The sequence below is a fragment of the Phascolarctos cinereus genome, unplaced genomic scaffold, assembly GCF_003287225.1.
Source record: "Phascolarctos cinereus isolate Bilbo 61053 unplaced genomic scaffold, phaCin_HiC Scaffold_4;HRSCAF=312, whole genome shotgun sequence".
Classification (NCBI taxonomy): domain Eukaryota; kingdom Metazoa; phylum Chordata; class Mammalia; order Diprotodontia; family Phascolarctidae; genus Phascolarctos; species Phascolarctos cinereus.
This window is the reverse complement of record NW_027555847.1, coordinates 168,376,490-168,394,432: the sequence shown is the minus strand read 5'-3', so window position 1 is coordinate 168,394,432 and position 17,943 is coordinate 168,376,490. Positions and strand designations below refer to the sequence as shown.

The window sequence follows — 17,943 nt, the reverse complement described above, 5'->3', positions numbered from 1 at the left end:
TTAGACTTGTAAATTTGACTCAGTTCCCTATGTATTTTAGAAATGAGAACTTTACCAGAAAAACTTAATGCAAAATTTTTTTCTTAGTTTCCTGCTTTTCTTCTAATTTTAGCTGCTTTGTTTTGTTTTGTTTTTTGTACATAAAACTTTTAAATTGTATTTAATTAAAATTATTCCTTTTACTTCTTGTAAACTTCTTTATTTCTTTTTTGGTTATAAACTCTTCCCCTATCCATAGATCTGACAAGTAATTTCTTCTACACTCTATTAATAAGCTTATGGTATCATTTTTTGTCTAAATCATATACCCATTTTGAGCTTATCTTGGTATATAGTGTGAACTGTTTGTGTGTGCCTAATTTCTGCTGGACTACTTCCTAATTTTTCCAACAGTTTTTTTCAAATAATGAGTACTTGCCCCAAGGGTTGGGATCTTTGGCTTTATCAAATACTGGGTTGCTGTGCTTATTTGCTTCCATACATTGTGATTCTGATCTTTTCTACTGATCAACCTCTCTATTTCTTACCCAGTACCAAATTGATGATTATACTTTTGTAGGATAGTTTGAGATCCGCTACTATTAGGCTCCTTTCCTTCCCATTTTATTTCATTGGTTAGGGATTCACTCTTTTCCCTGAATAGGTATTTTATCTCAAATACCCTGGTGGGCATCTCCAGTGGATGCTGCTTTCTCTTGCCCATACAAATATCTGCATTTTGACTGGGACTACAATGAACCGCTCTTTCTTCCTTTCTCTTCCTTTCTCCATTATACATGCTGAACTCGTAGCAAATAGGCTTTCATTGCCATTCTGGGAGAATAGATTTGTGTAATTCTACATGGTAGCTCTTAGGCACCATGGGCATTCTGAATAAATGTCTCTAAACTGAAATGTGTTCCCCAAGTCATATATTATAGTCACAATCTCAGAATAGCCATTGTGTTAACCTTCTGTGTGACTGATTTTTTTTTCACTGCATAAGGAGAGAGAACTAGAACAAAATTCAAATGTTGATTTAAATACAGTCAGCATCTTGTTTTGGTGAAGGAGCAGGCTTCGGTTACTAAAAATAATACTACTACCCCATACCTCACAAAAACAATAGCATATTCCCAAATTGCCCAGTCTATATGAGATGACAAAGAATAAATAAGAGATAAAGAAGGCCTTGGTTAGAAAAATATGTTTGATAAGATCAATTCTAAGGAGCAGGGCCTTATGTTCAATCCACATGTATAGAATTAATAGATTCTATGGACATCTAGGCTTGGCTTTGGAGGATCCATGATCACTCAAAACAGTACATACAACAAAGAGAAAGTAGTACAAAACTGCCTGGTCCATATGGATGGGGAGAGTTGGTCAAAGAGGAACACCATATTGGGTTTTTGTTGCTCATTTTTGATTACCTCTAGCTTACTGCAAAGCTCCTTCCCATGATTACCAGAGCATCTTATTACATGTACCAAAGGAATATAGCAGGAGTCTATGAATTATACAAATGGAAGAAGAAACTGATAACACTAAGGGGAGGAAAGAAATCCCAGCACAAAGGCTTTGCCTCTGAAATAGTTTTATGAAATTATAGCTTTTATAGATAATCTCACCAAGGAATGAAAGTGACATTCCATATCAAGCATCTATTTTGCAGGAGTATGTGTATGTTTCATTTTCTTTTACCTAAAAGTCTTCACGTATGATAATGTGGTAAGATAATGTGAAAAGAAAGATATTCAAGAGTCTTTGGCTCAGAGGTCATGGGTTCAATCCCAATATAAGCCAATTAACTTTACTCCATTCCATGGCTGTGTGCATAATATATGTGTAACATATATCACATATAATATTTCACATATTATACATTTACATATATTATATGGTTTTTGTTTGTTCCAACCTGTGATATTATTGATATGAGGAACTCAGTGTGAAAATATCTTCCACTGATGAATATTGACAACTCATTTCCAACCTATAATCTTAAGACATACTTGGGGCACTAAGAGATTAGATGACTTCTCTATGATCACACAACTGAAAAGTGACAAAGGCAGGAATAATAAAATCTAGGTCTTCCAAAACTAGTCTTTTATTCAACAAATCATACCGCTTCTTACATATAGATATACCATATTTATAGAAAGGCTACATGGAATGCTGGATAGATCTGGTCTTGGGGTCAAAAAACCTGAGTTCAAGTCTTGCCTCTGACCAATACTGGCTCTATGAGCCTGGGCAATTCACTTGATTTCCAGGCAAGTCTCTAAGACTGTAAGTTACAGCAGAGTAAGTGCTTGATGTGCACTGGGAAGGCTTGATTCTTCCCCAGGAGTTTGCTATAAATTCAGATTTGATGCTCCCTCCTTCCCTCCCTGGAAAATTGCTCTATCCTATCAGCTGATTTTTTTTTCTATTTCTCTTTTCCTAAAGTTGTACCAGAAATTCTTCCACTGAACCTAAATTTGAATTTGGATAACAATAGAAAAGCAGTCAGTTTGAAAGGAGGTAGGGTGAGAGATGGGATATATCCCCTAGCCCAGTATTTATGGAAGGTAAGGATGTGGAAAAGTATAGCCATTGTGAATAGTACAATTCCTTTAGTCTGGGGAATATTAATTGATAAGCTTTGGCATGGAGAAAGACATTTATGGAAGGGCTTTGGACTCATTAGAACCTATTGATTTTTATATTTAGGGAGGACATTTCTGGCTTCTCAAATTCCTCTCTGCTACCACTTCAGGTAATGAGAGTAGAGCTAATGTTCTTCAAGAAGGGATAGAAAGTGGGATATTGGAAAGGAGGCAAAGTTAACCACAAATCTGTAAGCATTTATACAAATTAAACCACTTTCCATATGTGATGCATTGATGGTCCAGCAAGTGTGGTGTTGTCGACACATTCTTTCCAAGACAGGATCTTATTTAAAAGATGTCTAATTCAGAAGAAAGGAAAGCTCATTTCTAAAAGCCCTCCTAGATTTCACCCTATTGAGCTTCAGAAAGACCAGTTCAATTTAGTAAGTATTTATTGAGCTCTTCCCATGTATAAAACACCATGGCAGGTGCCAAAGAGGATACCAAGATGGGTGAGATACTGTTCCTTCCCTCAAGAAGCTTAGGATCAAGCAGAACCACATGTTATAGGGGTCTAAAGTTAAAGCACCTAGGATCAGATTTAACTCTGATTACTTGATTTATTATCTGATTATTATCAGATAAATCTGGTATTTACTGACTGTGTGACAGTGGACAAGTCACTTGACCTCTATGTGTCTCAGTTCCCTAGCAAGAGAATGAGAGATTAGGTGGCTCCTAAGGCCTCTGCTAGCTCTAGTTCTGTGTTTTTGTTTTTGTTTTTTTAAATAAGAATAATTCACACAGTTTCTGGCAGAAAAAAACAGCAGTGGGGGTTGCCTTATACACAGTGTTATTTGTACCCCCTTTTTCTTGACTTGTGCAGAATGAATTGTTCACTCTTGTTTGTCCATCTCAGATAGTTTTTTTCCTCTCAAAAACTGAGTAGTAAGATTTATTCCTCTCTCCGTAACACACCAGTTCTGTTTACTGTGCCTAAGCTTAGGGAAAATTGAATTTTTTGGAAGAGCAAAAGACCTACAGGCAAAGTATTTAAGTGGGAGTTATAAAGGAACTTTACAGTTTTCCAAATTTATTTGCAATTCACTTTAATTCAACAAATATGCATTAAGGGCCTACTATAGGCAAGGCACTGGTGATGCAATCACACACACAAAGCCTGCCCTCCAGAAGGTACATTTTGCTAGGTGAAAAAGCCATTGTACACAAGTAAACAAATAAAAGTAAATAATCTAATTCTTGTTAATGGCCTAGAGCTCACCTATCCTGCCCTCAGGCAGGTATCAAATTTATAGGGTGACTGAATGGTGCAAGGGCCGATGTAAGAGAAAGTAATTTTAAGAGGGAGAGGCAGTACTAATAACTGGGTTGGGAATAGAGATCAGAAGAGGCCCGATGTAAAAGGTACTTTTTGAACTGTGCTTTGAAGGAAGCCAGGGATTCCACAATCTAAAAGGTGAGAAAGTAATATATCCCAGACATGACTGATTATGTGTACAGAGGCATGGAATGGAAGATAGGATAGGAGACACACACACACACACACACACACACACACACACACACACATGCACACATACAAACAATTGGATATATTTGTATATAGATACACGTATGTAATGTTAATATATTGATATATGTATGTGCATATATATGTATATATTATACCAATATACTGATGTGTGTGTGTGTGTGTGTGTGTGTGTGTGTGTGTGTGTGGTGTGTGTGTGTAGTAATCGCTCAGTAATGTTTTCCCCTTCCACATTTGGACTTAGTGGGAGAACAAAGTATTATTAAGAAAGCCCTTGGGGCAGCTAGGTGGCTCAGTAGATAGAGCACCAGCCCTGAAGTCAAGAAGACCTGAGTTCAAATCCAGCCTCAGACCAAACACTTGACACTTGCTATCTGTGTGACCCTGGGCAAGTCACTTAACCCCAATTGCCTCAAAACGAGAGAGAGAGAGAGAGAGAGAGAGAGAGAGAGAGAGAGAGAGAGAGAGAGAGAGAGAGAGAGAGAGAGCGCCCTTGTATCTTGGGTAAATAGCCATCTCTGGAGTTGGTTGGAGACTCAATTCAACAGTGAGTAATGGGACAGTGAGGTAATATCCCTACCTGACAAGTTGGGAGTGCTTAATCCATCCTAAGTATGTATGTATGATGCCATCACCTCCTATTTCCTCCCTCTCCCACCCCACACTGCCCCCAGCACATAAATTAACTATTTATCTGTGACTGGTTGGTCATGTGTGCCTATTTGAAAATACATTGGACAATCACAGATAGATGGATCTGGTGTTCAGATGGCTTCATAAGCCATTTAAAGAAAGTTTTAACTGGGTACAAGTACAATATTCAGAGTAAGACTTTGCTTTTCTCATAAGAGAAGCTGTTGAGGCAAGGGAGTACCTCAATTTTGTACATCTGTAAAGTAGAAAACACCTTTATTGTAAATTTTGTGAAATGATCCCAAATCTTCTTCTACTGCTAATGATTTACTTTCTTTCACTTACAGGGCATTTACAGCTGCATTCATGGAGTGCATATTGAGGAGAAAAAGAAGTCACCAGATTTTAATTTGACTGGCTCCCAGAGCAACATGTTAAAACTCTTACGGTCAGCCAAAAACATTTCTAACATGTCCAACCTGAACTCCTCCAGAATTAATTCCCCCAAAAGAACAACTGATTATATCCAAAGAGGCTCCCTCATCATGGATATGGTCCCAGATAAAGGGAATTTGATATACTCTGATAACAGATCTTTTCATGGAAAAGACAATGTTTTTGGGGACAACATGAATGAACTTCAGACATTTGTGGCCAACAGGCATAAAGACAACCTCAATAACTATGTTTTCCAGGGGCAGCATCCTCTCACCTTAAATGAGTCCAATCCTAATACAGTGGAGGTTGCTGTGAGCACAGAGTCCAAAGGGAACTCTAGACCCCGGCAACTTTGGAAAAAGTCCATGGAGTCCTTGCGCCAAGATTCACTGAGCCAAAACCCAGTTCCTCAACAGCGGGAGAATGGCTTGGTGGAGAACAGAACCCACTCTCTGAAGAGTCCCAGGTACCTTCCTGAAGAGGTGGCCCACTCTGACATCTCAGAAACTTCAAGCCGGGCCACGTGCCACATGGAGCTTGAGAACAACAACAAACATCACAAGACCAAGGACAATTTTAAGAAAAGGTCTGTGGCCTCCAAATACCCCAAGGACTGCAGTGATGTTGAGCTCACCTACCTGAAAACCAAAGCAAGTTCCCCCAGGGACAAGATCTATACCATTGATGCCGAAAAGGAGCCCAGTTTCCACATAGAACAACCCCAGTTTATTGAAAACCTCGTCCTTCCTGAGAATGTGGACTTTCCTGAGGTGTATCAGGATCCCAATGACAACTATCAAAAGGGGGATGCTACACTTTCTGTTAACAGGACTCCTTTGCACAATGAAGATGGCAACGTCCCCAACAATGACCAGTACAAACTCTTTTCCAAGCATTACACCTTGAAGGAAAAGAGCTCTCCCCACAGTGAAGGGAGTGACAGGTACCGACAGAATTCTACCCACTGTAGGAGCTGTCTCTCCAACCTGCCCAACTACACTGGGCATTACACCACCCGATCCCCCTACAAATGTGATTCCTGCCTGAGGATGGGTAACCTCTATGATATTGATGAGGACCAGATGCTGCAGGAAACCACAACCAACCCTGCCCACCCTGAGGAGACATATGAACAGGACTGGGTTCAGAACAATGCCCTTCAATTCCAGAAGAAGAATAAGTTGAGGATTAGCCGGCAACATTCCTATGACAACATTCTGGACAAGCCCAGGGAGACTGACCTCGGAAGACCCTCTCGGAGCATAAGCTTAAAGGAGAAGGAGAGACTCTTGGAAGGGAATTTGTATGGGAGCTTATTTAGTGTCCCCTCCAGCAAACTGTCGGGGAACAAGGGCTCCCTTTTATCTCAAGCACTGGAAGACAATAAAAGGAGCAAATCTCTCTTCCCAGACCACTCCTCAGATAACCCCTTCCTACACTCCTACCAGGATGACCAGCGGCTGGTCATTGGGAGATGCCCCTCTGACTCTTATAAACATTCATTGCCCTCCCAAGTGAGGAATGACAACTACTTGAGGTCGTCTCTAAGATCAACAGCGTCATCATACTGTTCCAGGGACAGCCGGGGCCACAACGACACATACATTCCCGAGCATGTGATGCCTTATGTGGCAAATAATAATATTGTATACTCTACCCCCAGGGTCCTCAACTCCTGCAGCAATAGACGTGTGTATAAGAAAATGCCTAGCATTGAATCTGATGTTTAAATCTCCCTTTCTCAGTTTGTTATAGGGAAACATATCTGCCAACATCTTGGAAGTTAAGGAGCTAGATTTCTGTCAGGGACCCCATAGAGAAAATGAGGGTTATGGGGCATTTGCAATGGCTGTTTTACATATGTCCTTAAGCCAAGCTGTACCACAGAAGCACCCCGTTTCCTTCTGTGAAGTGTGCACTGGATGTGGTAGAGGAGGGATAGGTGAGCCCTTGACCAAAAAGGAAGAAAAAAAGGGCAAGTCTTCTGGGTGCATCCCCTGTGGATGTTGGCTTAAATGTTTTGCCATCTTAGCAGGCCTATTTTATGATTTCCCATATTCTAAATTCAATTAAGAGCTTTTTTTGTTTTTCCGTCACTGGAGTTGTTGAACAGTTTTCTAATGTAGAATAAGCAATATGGTATGCATGTAATTTGACACAGATAAAAAAAAAATTAAGAATGCATTTGCACTGTGAAGGGATTGACATGCACGAAAAAATGAGAAAGTTTGGCCCGTAGCTAGTAGTTTCAGCTTTATTTATTGTGCTTTCAGTCACAGCCCAAACCAGACCCCAGAACTCAGGGCCCTGGAAAGAATCGGTATGTCCGCACATCCGAGGCTACCTTCAGTCTAGGCTGTCATCAAGATATGGAGACGCATCTGGAATAATAGGCCCCAGCTGTTCCTGGTGAGGAATCCGTAGGAACCCCTTCGGCTGTTGGTTTATGCGGGTCAAATGCTTTCTTTTGTTGGGTTTCACAGGCACTTAATGCTAACTTAAGAGCTCAACAGTTTGCTGTGCAGTCAGAATTCACAGCTGCATAACCTAAAATATGTATTTTTTTTAGATGTCAATATGTGGATCTTACATCTGTGACACAGTGGACCTCACTATTTATTTATCATGAAGCCTCGTGTGTACGTAAGTTTGCATCTCCTCCCTTCTGGTGACTACTCAGGGCTGTATAGTATCTCTTACCCCTTCACTCCAAAAGTAACTGTAACTCATTTTTCACCAAGTGGTCCTGGTGGCATCTAATTAACTATGTATTGTTATCCAAGTTGTCAATGCTATGTCATGAACCAACAGCCATATGTTTCATGCCATCAAGAAGGAGAAGGATGCCATCTGTTTGCTGAAGGCTGACACAATTTTACATTGATCGTATTGCTCTGTGGAATTGTAATTTCCACCTCCACCACCTTCCCCCCGATTCCCAAATCAGAACCCTCCGTACATGTCTAGTAGATACATGTACCCATGAATTGAATATCTATATCCTGATAGTCATAGAGAAACTATGGTAGGACAAGTGGTCTGTCATCTCAGACACATTAGCCTCACTGATGCCAACCTATTCTTCTATGTCTCCTTGAGATATTGAATCATTTTTTTCTTTCTAAATCCACTAGTCATTTATTTTTTATTCCAGAAGACATGTTGAAAAGAAAAAAAAAAGAATATTCTTTAATAAATCACACCAAAATGAAAGTGGATGAAAGGACTGGTGTGTCACCCAAATCCCAAATATGCACTTTATTAGACCCGCCTCCAATGGTTAAAAACTATATATATACACACACACACACACACATACACACACACACACACACACACACATATATATATATATATTATATATATATATATATATATATATATATATATATATATATATATATATATATATGTTAGTATGATATAAGTAAAATTCCAGCCCACAGACACATTTATTTTAAATCCTGAAAGAATTTGGGATCCTGCCCTAACCATTTGTGTTCTGAGGTACCCCTGCTCTTACCTGATATGCTCTGGAAAGTTGCCTTGAATGACCCAGAATCCCTCTGTGCTTACAGCCAAAGTAGAATTGTAGAATTTCCTAGCTGGAAGGGACCATAAAGGTCATTCTAGTCCAACTTCCTCATTTTACAAATGAGGATCCCACTGCCTCAGTTTCCCTCCCTGAATTTCTCCTCATTGCTGTTTCTCTTTCTTAGAAAAACAAGGGAAGTCTTTGCATATAAGTAGCTCTCCTACTTTCCCATTCATTCCTCTAGGCAATGATCTGAGAGGCTTTAGACCTTCTCTAAAAGACAGAGCAGTCTTTGGTGGTGAAAGTGGTGTGAGTGGAGGTGGGAGCAGAGGTTACATATCCTCTTCAGCCATTTCCCTGGTCTTCTATTGGGATCTAATATCCCTTAAAATCCCTATGGCACTTTACACCTTGAGGCTTCAGGGTTTTAGGAGAGCTTCATGTGATGAAGGCAGAAAAAAAATTACTGCACAGAGGGCCATCCCTAGGAAGTACAAGACCTCTCATTCACCTTCACATTTTTATCCAGATGAAATCTGGTTAAGATCAACTTCAACCCCAAGCTGGGGGCAGGGTGTATGTATGTATGTATGTATGTATGTATGTATGTATGTATGTATTTGTGTATGTATGTATGACTGCCTATGTGGGAAGGATGAGGAGGTCTCACCTATGATGCCTTGTTGTATGAGGGGGAAAAGAAGGTACTGTGGTTGGGATATTACATACTGATGCTTATTGTAATTTTTGGACCGCCCATGTGGGAAGAATGAGGGGACCTCACCTACGATGCCTTGTATGAGAGGGAAAGAAAGGTACTCCGGTTGGGATGCTATATGCTGATGCTTATTGTATTTTTTTGTCAATGCTGCCTCCTCTTCTGTTTCCTCAGTCATATCCCAGCTGCCTGGTTCCCCATAATAATGGGGAGGCCTAAGACTATTATCCCAATTTGCTGTGCCCTAGGGTTGCTTAGCACCCCTTTTTGACCTTATTACTTTGTACAGAAATCTTTTGAGAGCTTTTTGCCTTGCTTATATGAGAACATTGGTTACTCACTAACTTATTGTACCTCCAATGCTATAGTCCCTACATTTCATTCCTCCTATTGTCTGTCCCCTTTCTCTCTTCTGAGAATGAAAATGTTTGAGCCCAGAGCCACTAAGTGGATGATTGAGAATTGTGGATAAATGACGTGTTCCTGCTCTAGCCATGTTTTGTGTACTCTTTCTATGTGTCCTAAAAACTTAAGCAGCTGCCACATGTAACAAGGAGCATGGAAATTACATTGGGTTAACTATTATAGTCCAAACAAATAAACCACATCATGTCTGCTATAAATGTCATTCTTCTATCAAGAAACTAGGAAGTAGCTTCTGTTTGTGGGTGAAGGTAGATATGGATTTAGGTAAAAAACTTTTAGAATTATAAGTGCTTTTTTTTCTTAGTTTTTGCTTTTTGGTGAGGCAATTGGGGTTAAGTCCAGGGTCACACAGCTAAATAAGTGTTAAATGTCTGAGGCCAGATTTGAACTCAGGTTCTCCTGACTCCAAGCCGGAGCTTTATCCACTGTGCCACCTAGCTGCCCCTATAAGTGATTTTTAAAGAAAGCAAGAAATAGAGAATTAGAGAGTCATAAATGTTAGGGATCGAGAAGCCTTCCTCATTTTGCAATTGAGGAAGCTTTGGTCCAGATGAGAGAGGTGACTTGCTCATGGTCACCCAGGTAGTAAGTGGAAGAGTTTGGACTGGATCTCCTGATTCTCACTTCACCGTGGACGTAGTTTTCATTCCTACACCATACTACCTCTAAAAATGTATGAGTTTTTTCAAAGTCATTGTGCGTATGGTTTATGTTATGACTCATGTTCAAAAACCAGTTCATTTGGCTTGGTGTATTATTTTAGATGCAAAGAATAACATAAGACCATTCCACATTGACCCTAGTGTCCATACTTTGAAAGAAGAATGTTGTGAAGCAGAATGAACAAAAGCATGAAGGTTTTTGGGTGGAGCTGTGAAATATTAGGTCCTTGAAAATTCTACTTTGACAACTTTGAAAGACCTGAGAAGGCAGGTGAACCTGTTATGTTTGAGCAGGAGTTTGTTTACTCTGCTTAATTTCAGTGGCTTAGCTGAATGTCATAATGATTTTGAATGACCCTAAGTAATTGCCAACCCTTGGACAGAACCTGTCAGACTGTTTTCAGACAGGCATGTGTCATTGTCAAATGATCAGGTTACTGTGTATGAACCATGACAGATGCATGGCATACATTAAAATGCAACATGTAAAGCAACATATTCTCCCAGTTCATAGACTCCTACCTAAAAACAGGCTGGACCTTTTGGAAGCAAAAGTCATGGTGTTAGGCTGCTAGGGATCCCTAGTTAGTTGAGACTTCAGTGTCCTGGGAATGAAGCTTCCTAGGGTCCAGAGCTCAGCTCTGAGCAGAGAAGCTCCTCATCTCCATCATCTCACTACTGTACTTCAGCCCTGTTGTAAACCCCACTGCAGTTTGTTTGTTTGTTTGTTATTAAAGAATGCAATCTTTAAAAAAAATTAAGATCGTTACCATTACTAGGACGAGCCAGCACTATGAATGAAATTTCATGGATTATATTTGATTTATCTTACTTTTACTCTGCAATTTGACTCCAGAGTCATGGTTTTCCTCTTCTGATGAGAATGGCAGCCAGAAGACAGAGAAAAATAAAACAAACAAAAAAATAAAACCAACAAGAAAACAAAATAAAAACTTGAACCCTGTTGCTGCTGAGTCAATTCAGAGTTAACTCTGGAAAAAAATATATATATAGTCTTGTTTACAAATGAAATATTTTGGCTTAAAAGAGAATGACAGTGTGGGCGTTTAATTAGTCAAAAGATACACAGCAGACATGCACTTGAGCATTGTTTACTCAATTTGGTATGTCTACACTGATGTGTATTTAATATTCTGCATCTTTCTCTGGAAATGACAAATGCCCTGAATTCTTTGCAAGCTGAAAATGCTAATGAAAAACAAAAGTGTTAGAATTAATTAAGTGATGATTAAAAATTTATCTCCTTTAAAACTAAAATATACAGCTTTCATAACTGGGTTGTCATAGAAATAAATACCTTATGTTGGAATCCCTTGTGGTGCCAGACCTAAATAAATACTAATTTCGAAAACTTAAATATCCTTCAAGAGAGTTGAGAGTACTTGTTAGCACTGAGTCTGTTTCTGGTGGCTTATTAGTGTATAAGCTCATTACAGATACCCAGGCTTACAGAAGCTTGGAGCTGTTCTGGCAAGTTGTACACTTGGCTTTACTATGGACAGACTATCTCTCAGTGATAGCAAGACACACAGAAATAGCTTTACTTCAACGTAAAGGAAAGTTGGTATAACTCAAATGTATTCGAGCCTGTTCAAAACAAAGCAAAATTTTATATATAAAAGTCTTTCTCTTTCCAGTATAGTTTTTATTTATTTATATTTTTTAACAGAAAACAAACACAAAACTGCTATTCCTTCCCAAACAGTCCCTTTTCATTTCTTTGGAGCAGGATTGTAAGATTTTCGAAGGTCCTGTGTTTTAACATGTCACCCAGCTGCTGACTCTCTTTTGCCCTTTGATTTGTCCCTTTACACTGTACTGTGTTAGCATCAAATTGTATTAGAATAAAATAGATTTATCACTGATAACAAGCAGAAGTAATCAAATGCACTTATCCTGTGAATATGCTAGTGTACACATGTATATAATATACATGTTAATACACATATGAGTGTATTATTCACATAATATTGTATATATTGTAAAGTTACTACTGTTAAAATTAAATGGTGATTATGATACTAACATATGGAAAACCCATTCTGGTTATTTTAATTGAATGATGTCTGTGTTGTAGAAGTCAGTTTCCTGGCGTCTCCTCTCTGGAAGTGACCAGTGACCCTTCCCATCCTCCTGCCCTTCCTCTCCCCACCCCAAACTCCTCTGCTGCTCATATTAATGGAAACAAGGCATTTGGTACCTATTACTTTTTTCTTTGAGGAAAGAGTCCCAAAGCTCAAAGATTTAGAGCTATGAAGGGCCTTAGGAAACATCTAACTCAACCCCTTTATTTCTCATAAGAGGAAACTGAGATGGAGAGAACACAGGATAGAATCCAGGCTTCTTAAATCCAGTCTAGAGATGACTCTACTATAATAAATTGCCCCTTGTCTAGATTTCCATCCAGATGGCCTCAATCATGAACTGGTGCTTCTGAATCAAAAAGCAGAAAATAGCCCAGAAGTGAAAGAGCCTTCTTTGACTCTTAGGAAGCACATGTGAGAACTCTCCTGTTTTCCTTTGGTTTTCTCTTTGATGCTTGCTTGCTGCAACTAATCACTTCACCATACCCATCACCTAACGAAAGTGAATCTCAATGGCCATTTCCAAGTAACCACCCCATCCAAAGATACAGGGGAGGGGAATGGTGCTGGTTATATATGAGCCTATGCTAAAATGTAGGGCTGAGAAGTTCATTGGAATTGTTTTCAGCTGCCTTTCCTGCAAGAATGAAAGTTAATCAACCAAGATGCATACCTATTACGTGCCTTGTACTGTGCTGGGCACTGTGAGGAATACAGAAATATGATTTCTGTTATCAAGACACTTTCTGTCTATTACATTAGTTTATGAATATGACAGAGAACTGAGTATATATGGAAAGTGCAATGATTGAAAACCAGTCCCATAATGGTTAGGACTTGGGAACATCATAAAAACCACCAGTTTCTATTCCACAATCAGATAAATTACTCCAGGGCTTAAGTTACTTCCTAGGAGTAAGATGATCAGGTTAGAAGCTGCATTCACCCTTCTAAAGATTTTAGGCTTCCTGGGAATGCTTTATAAAGCAGGAGTGACTGACGAAAAATTTCTATCTGCCACAGTACTTTTGCCTACTCTTGCCCAGCCAATCAGGGATGTTACATTTCTACTCAAGTACACACACACAAAACAAAAAAACAAAAAAAAAAACCACCTATTTTTTCCCCCACCCTTGCCTTATGGCACCAGGTTTGAAAAGAGAAACAAACTTCCTTGATCAGCTGGACAATAAAGAAAGGAAAAGGCCAAGTCCACAAGACAGATTTTCTGAATATGTTTTCTTTTTTCCTTTGAGATAATGTGAAAATCGTGTTTGGTAGATAAGCCTGTGAATGTTATGGAGCAGAGAATGAAGAGGAATAAATTTTTGGATGGGACCTAAGTGCCTGTAGTTGTAACAGGTGATAGGTAAAATGGCTAACCAGTTCCTGGGAGAAAAATAAAAGGGGGGGGGTGTGAGGAAAAAATAAAACATAGGAATTACCAAGGGATTTCATATCTTTGCCCATTGAAAGGCATTTTCAAAAGGTGACACTTCATAGTAGAAAGAAAGGGGTTTTCTGTGCACTTTTGAGGGATAAGTTCCTTATCTGTCAGCATCTGGATTTGGGGGCATTTTGTCAACAAATATTCAACCATAATGCCCTATGACTAGAAGGGTCCTCTAAGGGGTTCCTGTCTTGAAGGATGCCTGAGAGATAGCTCTCTACTCTTGGTTCTCTATTGTTTTCTGAACATTTCAGACCAGGAGATCCCAGGATTCTTGTTTATGTGTTCCATTGTCTTATAATCTTTGTGGTCAAGAAGTCTGAACATTTTAACCTCTGAATGTCTAGCTTGTTATGTCTTGAACCTCCTACACTTAGTATTACCATTCACTATCCCGGCAGAGACTTGAAGACTGTTATTAAGTCCCCCCACCCCCTGCCATTGCTCACTGCTCTTCATCTTAGTTGCCTTTCTCTGAGTCCTAAAGGGGGGGGGCAAATTCCCCCTGTATGTGACATATTTCCTTCATGCTAATATTTATTCCCTTTGTCCACAGAATTTTGGTCTAACATACACACACACACACACACATACGTATGTATACATATATATATACGTATATATATATATATTATATATATATAATATATATATACATACATTATATATATATATATACACACACACACACACATACAGTTATCACCACATGTGAAAAAGAAACACTTCCCTCTTCCCTCTAACAAATTCCTTCTAACACTAATTTACTCCTCACCATCTAAATTTCTTTCAACCAGCAATGGGTATTCCTGAAAGATTACTATATTTATGAGTGCTTCTCCCTTCTTACTTTACTTTGATCATAAATTCTTAACATGGGGTCCATGAACATACATGCATACACACACACATACATATATTTCAATATAATTCATTTCTTTTTTTATCCCATTTTCTTTGTGTGTATTTAAACCTATTATTCTGAGAAAGGGTCCACAGGTTTGATGGGACTACCAAAATGGTCCATGACACAAAAGAGGTAAAGAACCCCAGACCTAGATGTTTAGAAACTGTGATCTGCAAGAATGATTGTATTCTGCATGGTGGAAGTATAAAGGAAGCCTCTTTATTGCAAATGTGATCAAATGCTGAATTTACTGTCAGATATGCTGAGGAGAGGTAGAGATCTATTCTCTCTGCAAGGCTGATAGTAGTCATATACCTCCATACCTTAACCTTCTTAGTTAGACATTAGACTGGGGATTAAAGTTTACTTAGAGAATGTTTGTTTAGCTTATTCCCCTTGAACACTATTGAATTTTGAAGCTCTGGCTTTCCCTACAGAGAGAGTACAGTTGACTAAAAGTTAATTTTCAAGTGATGGAACTGAGAGCATCAAAGTCCTTTCTTGTCAAGCCAAATCTCCCTGTCAGTGAAAGTGGGAGTAGGGTTCTTAGGAGTCCCATTGCTGGAAAAGGCAATGAGTTCTGTAGGTCATCCCATGTAGGCATAAGGACCTTCATTTCCTCCTTAGTGGAAGAAAATATTTTCTGTTTGTTTTGTTAGATAGGAGTAAAAACATTTTGAAGTATTAGAACAACTTTTATTTAACTTCTACTTTGAGTATCTGTATGTTTTGCTATGAAAAGCATTTTAAAGTGAGGTGGGAGGGGGTAATAAGTAGTGAAATCAGACCTTTGAATTCAATTGAATTTTCTATATTACCAAGTAAACACTTATTGAATTATTTTATTCTCTGTAGAGCAAATTCAAGTAAATGAACATTATTGATTTCTGAATGTATTTTGTTACAAATAGCTCAGGTTTATTAGGTTTATGGACATAATATTAGAGCTATGACCACAAAGGAGATTCCTCCAGCTAAGAAATGAATGACTCAGACCTGAATTTTGGGTGTGATCCAGAGAGTTTTTAATAAAGAGTTTTTATAGATTTCTTGGGGGAGGGGGAGAGTAATAGGGGATGGGCGGCAATTACTCTGTGTTGTTGCTTATACCATTGCTTTCCCAAGCCTTTCAAAAGGAAAGGTTAACTGACAATCACCTGTCCCTCCCTAAAGAAATGAGAGGGGAATTAGCAACATATTCCAAGAAACTGCAATAAATAGTCTGACACCTAAGGCAATATGAAAAAATGTATAGAGAGATTGCCTTGGAGTCAAGATGACCTGGGTTCAAATCCTAGATAGTCACTGTAGGACAGTAGGAGAGACAACTTCTAGGTAGATCCTAACTGACCTGCAAATGTGAATGTAGCTTGCAAAGGAGACTGAATTAATCATTCCAATGGTTTATTCAGCAGAAGAAGCTGGCTTACCATACTAGGAGTTTCAAGCTTAAAAAAAGAAGAAAAAATGGACTTTCTTGTCTTCATAAACAGCAAATATTTTAAAAATGGTCACTACCAGTTAACCCCTAGAAGAATTCACTGGAGTTTGATAATTGTCATGCATTTGAAGTTGGATTAATGGTCAGAAATGTCTGAGTGCGTAAACATGTGGTTTTAAAAATCTGTGTTTTCAGAGGAAGCTAATTGGAAAAGGTGATAGATAAAGCTTTTCTCAAATGGGGGAAGAAAAAATAAAGAATGCATTGGTAGTTTGCACTCTGACTTAGTTGTCCGGTTAGTAAGTTGATGGATAGCTCACTAACAAGTGAATGAAGCTAGAATTATATTTTTAAAATTGCTTTAAAAATTTAAGTGCAGGCCTGTTTTTTTTTTTCTTGTCCAGGTAGAATTGGTTTGAAATAAAGATGCTTATTGTAGATTTTCTACACATGTCAAACCCCATGTCAGTCACTAGATTTTCTTCAAACCCTCAACATCATAGCCAAGTTGCATTCTTTGTAATGTTTTTATTTTCTTTGGTAGATGGTCATATCCCTGCCATGTTTTAACCTCTGCATGAAGAAGTGCTAATACTGTATAGATATTTTCCAGCATATCTATAAAATTATACGTTTGCTCAAAACTTTTTATGATAGAAAAAATATATACTCTGGGTGTGTCTTCCTGTATTGTGTTCTCCATTTTTGTTCAACATGTAGACAATGTTTAAGGAATGGGGTTTGGAATGTCTGTGTGAAATGAAATTAAAATGTATATAACTATTGCAGAAAACAAAGGTGCCAAGTAATATGGTGTAAAAATGTAAATACATGAAAATTTCATTTTTCTAATAAAGACACTTTCTGCCAATTGATATGAAAAGGAAAAATGGAATGGTGTGGTTTCCTTTAATTATGCTCTTTGTGAAATGTACATTTGGGATTTTTTTAAAGGAAGAATTATCTTATTTTTCTTTCTTTCATGGTACCCTAGGGATGTTTAAGGGAAGTTGGGTGAGGGTAAAAGCTAGGCATAGGAGTTTCAGGGCTAGGCTCAGTGTAAGACAGCTGAGGTGCTGAAAAATCCATTCCTGGGGCTCAATTCTTATCCTCCAGTACTATCAAAGGGGGATTTTTTTTTTTTTGTTGAAAACTCAGTGCCTGTATTTTAATCTTCATCCCCAAAACTCACTGTAGCGGAGAATAAACTTTCAAAATGTCTTTGTACCTGCTCTGGATTTAGTGTGAGGGTGGGATTTTGATATGCCAGGGAGTGGGTGTTCTGAAACACCAAATGTTCAAGCTGAAAGAACCTACTGTAGTGGGTTCAAATCTCCCATCTGGCAGATAAGAACACTAGGTAGTTTTATTTCATATAGTGTGGAGGGAACCACCATCAGTGGTGGCATTGCAGATGAAGCTGTGAATATCTCTTTGCCCACATTTGCTCAAAAAGGTCCTTCATAAGCAAACATACAATAATATCTGCAGGAAAGCTCT

At 38.6% G+C, this 17,943-nt stretch overlaps 1 protein-coding gene across 2 annotated transcripts in view; it reads left to right on the top strand.

The window, feature by feature from the left end:
- GRIN2A (glutamate ionotropic receptor NMDA type subunit 2A) overlaps positions 1 to 8,517 on the top strand; it is a 474,506-nt gene extending 465,989 nt beyond the window's left edge. The window contains exons 12-14 of one of the 2 annotated variants that reach the window (XM_020972554.2): positions 5,109 to 6,888; positions 7,473 to 7,608; positions 7,769 to 8,517. In XM_020972554.2, coding sequence (XP_020828213.1) covers positions 5,109 to 6,888; positions 7,473 to 7,608; position 7,769 — 1,917 coding nt within the window. In that variant the 3' untranslated portion in view covers positions 7,770 to 8,517. Of the gene's footprint in view, positions 1 to 5,108; positions 6,889 to 7,472 lie in introns of both variants that reach the window. The other variant, XM_020972553.2, reaches the window with a different exon arrangement.
- The last annotated feature ends 9,426 nt before the right edge of the window (positions 8,518 to 17,943 follow it).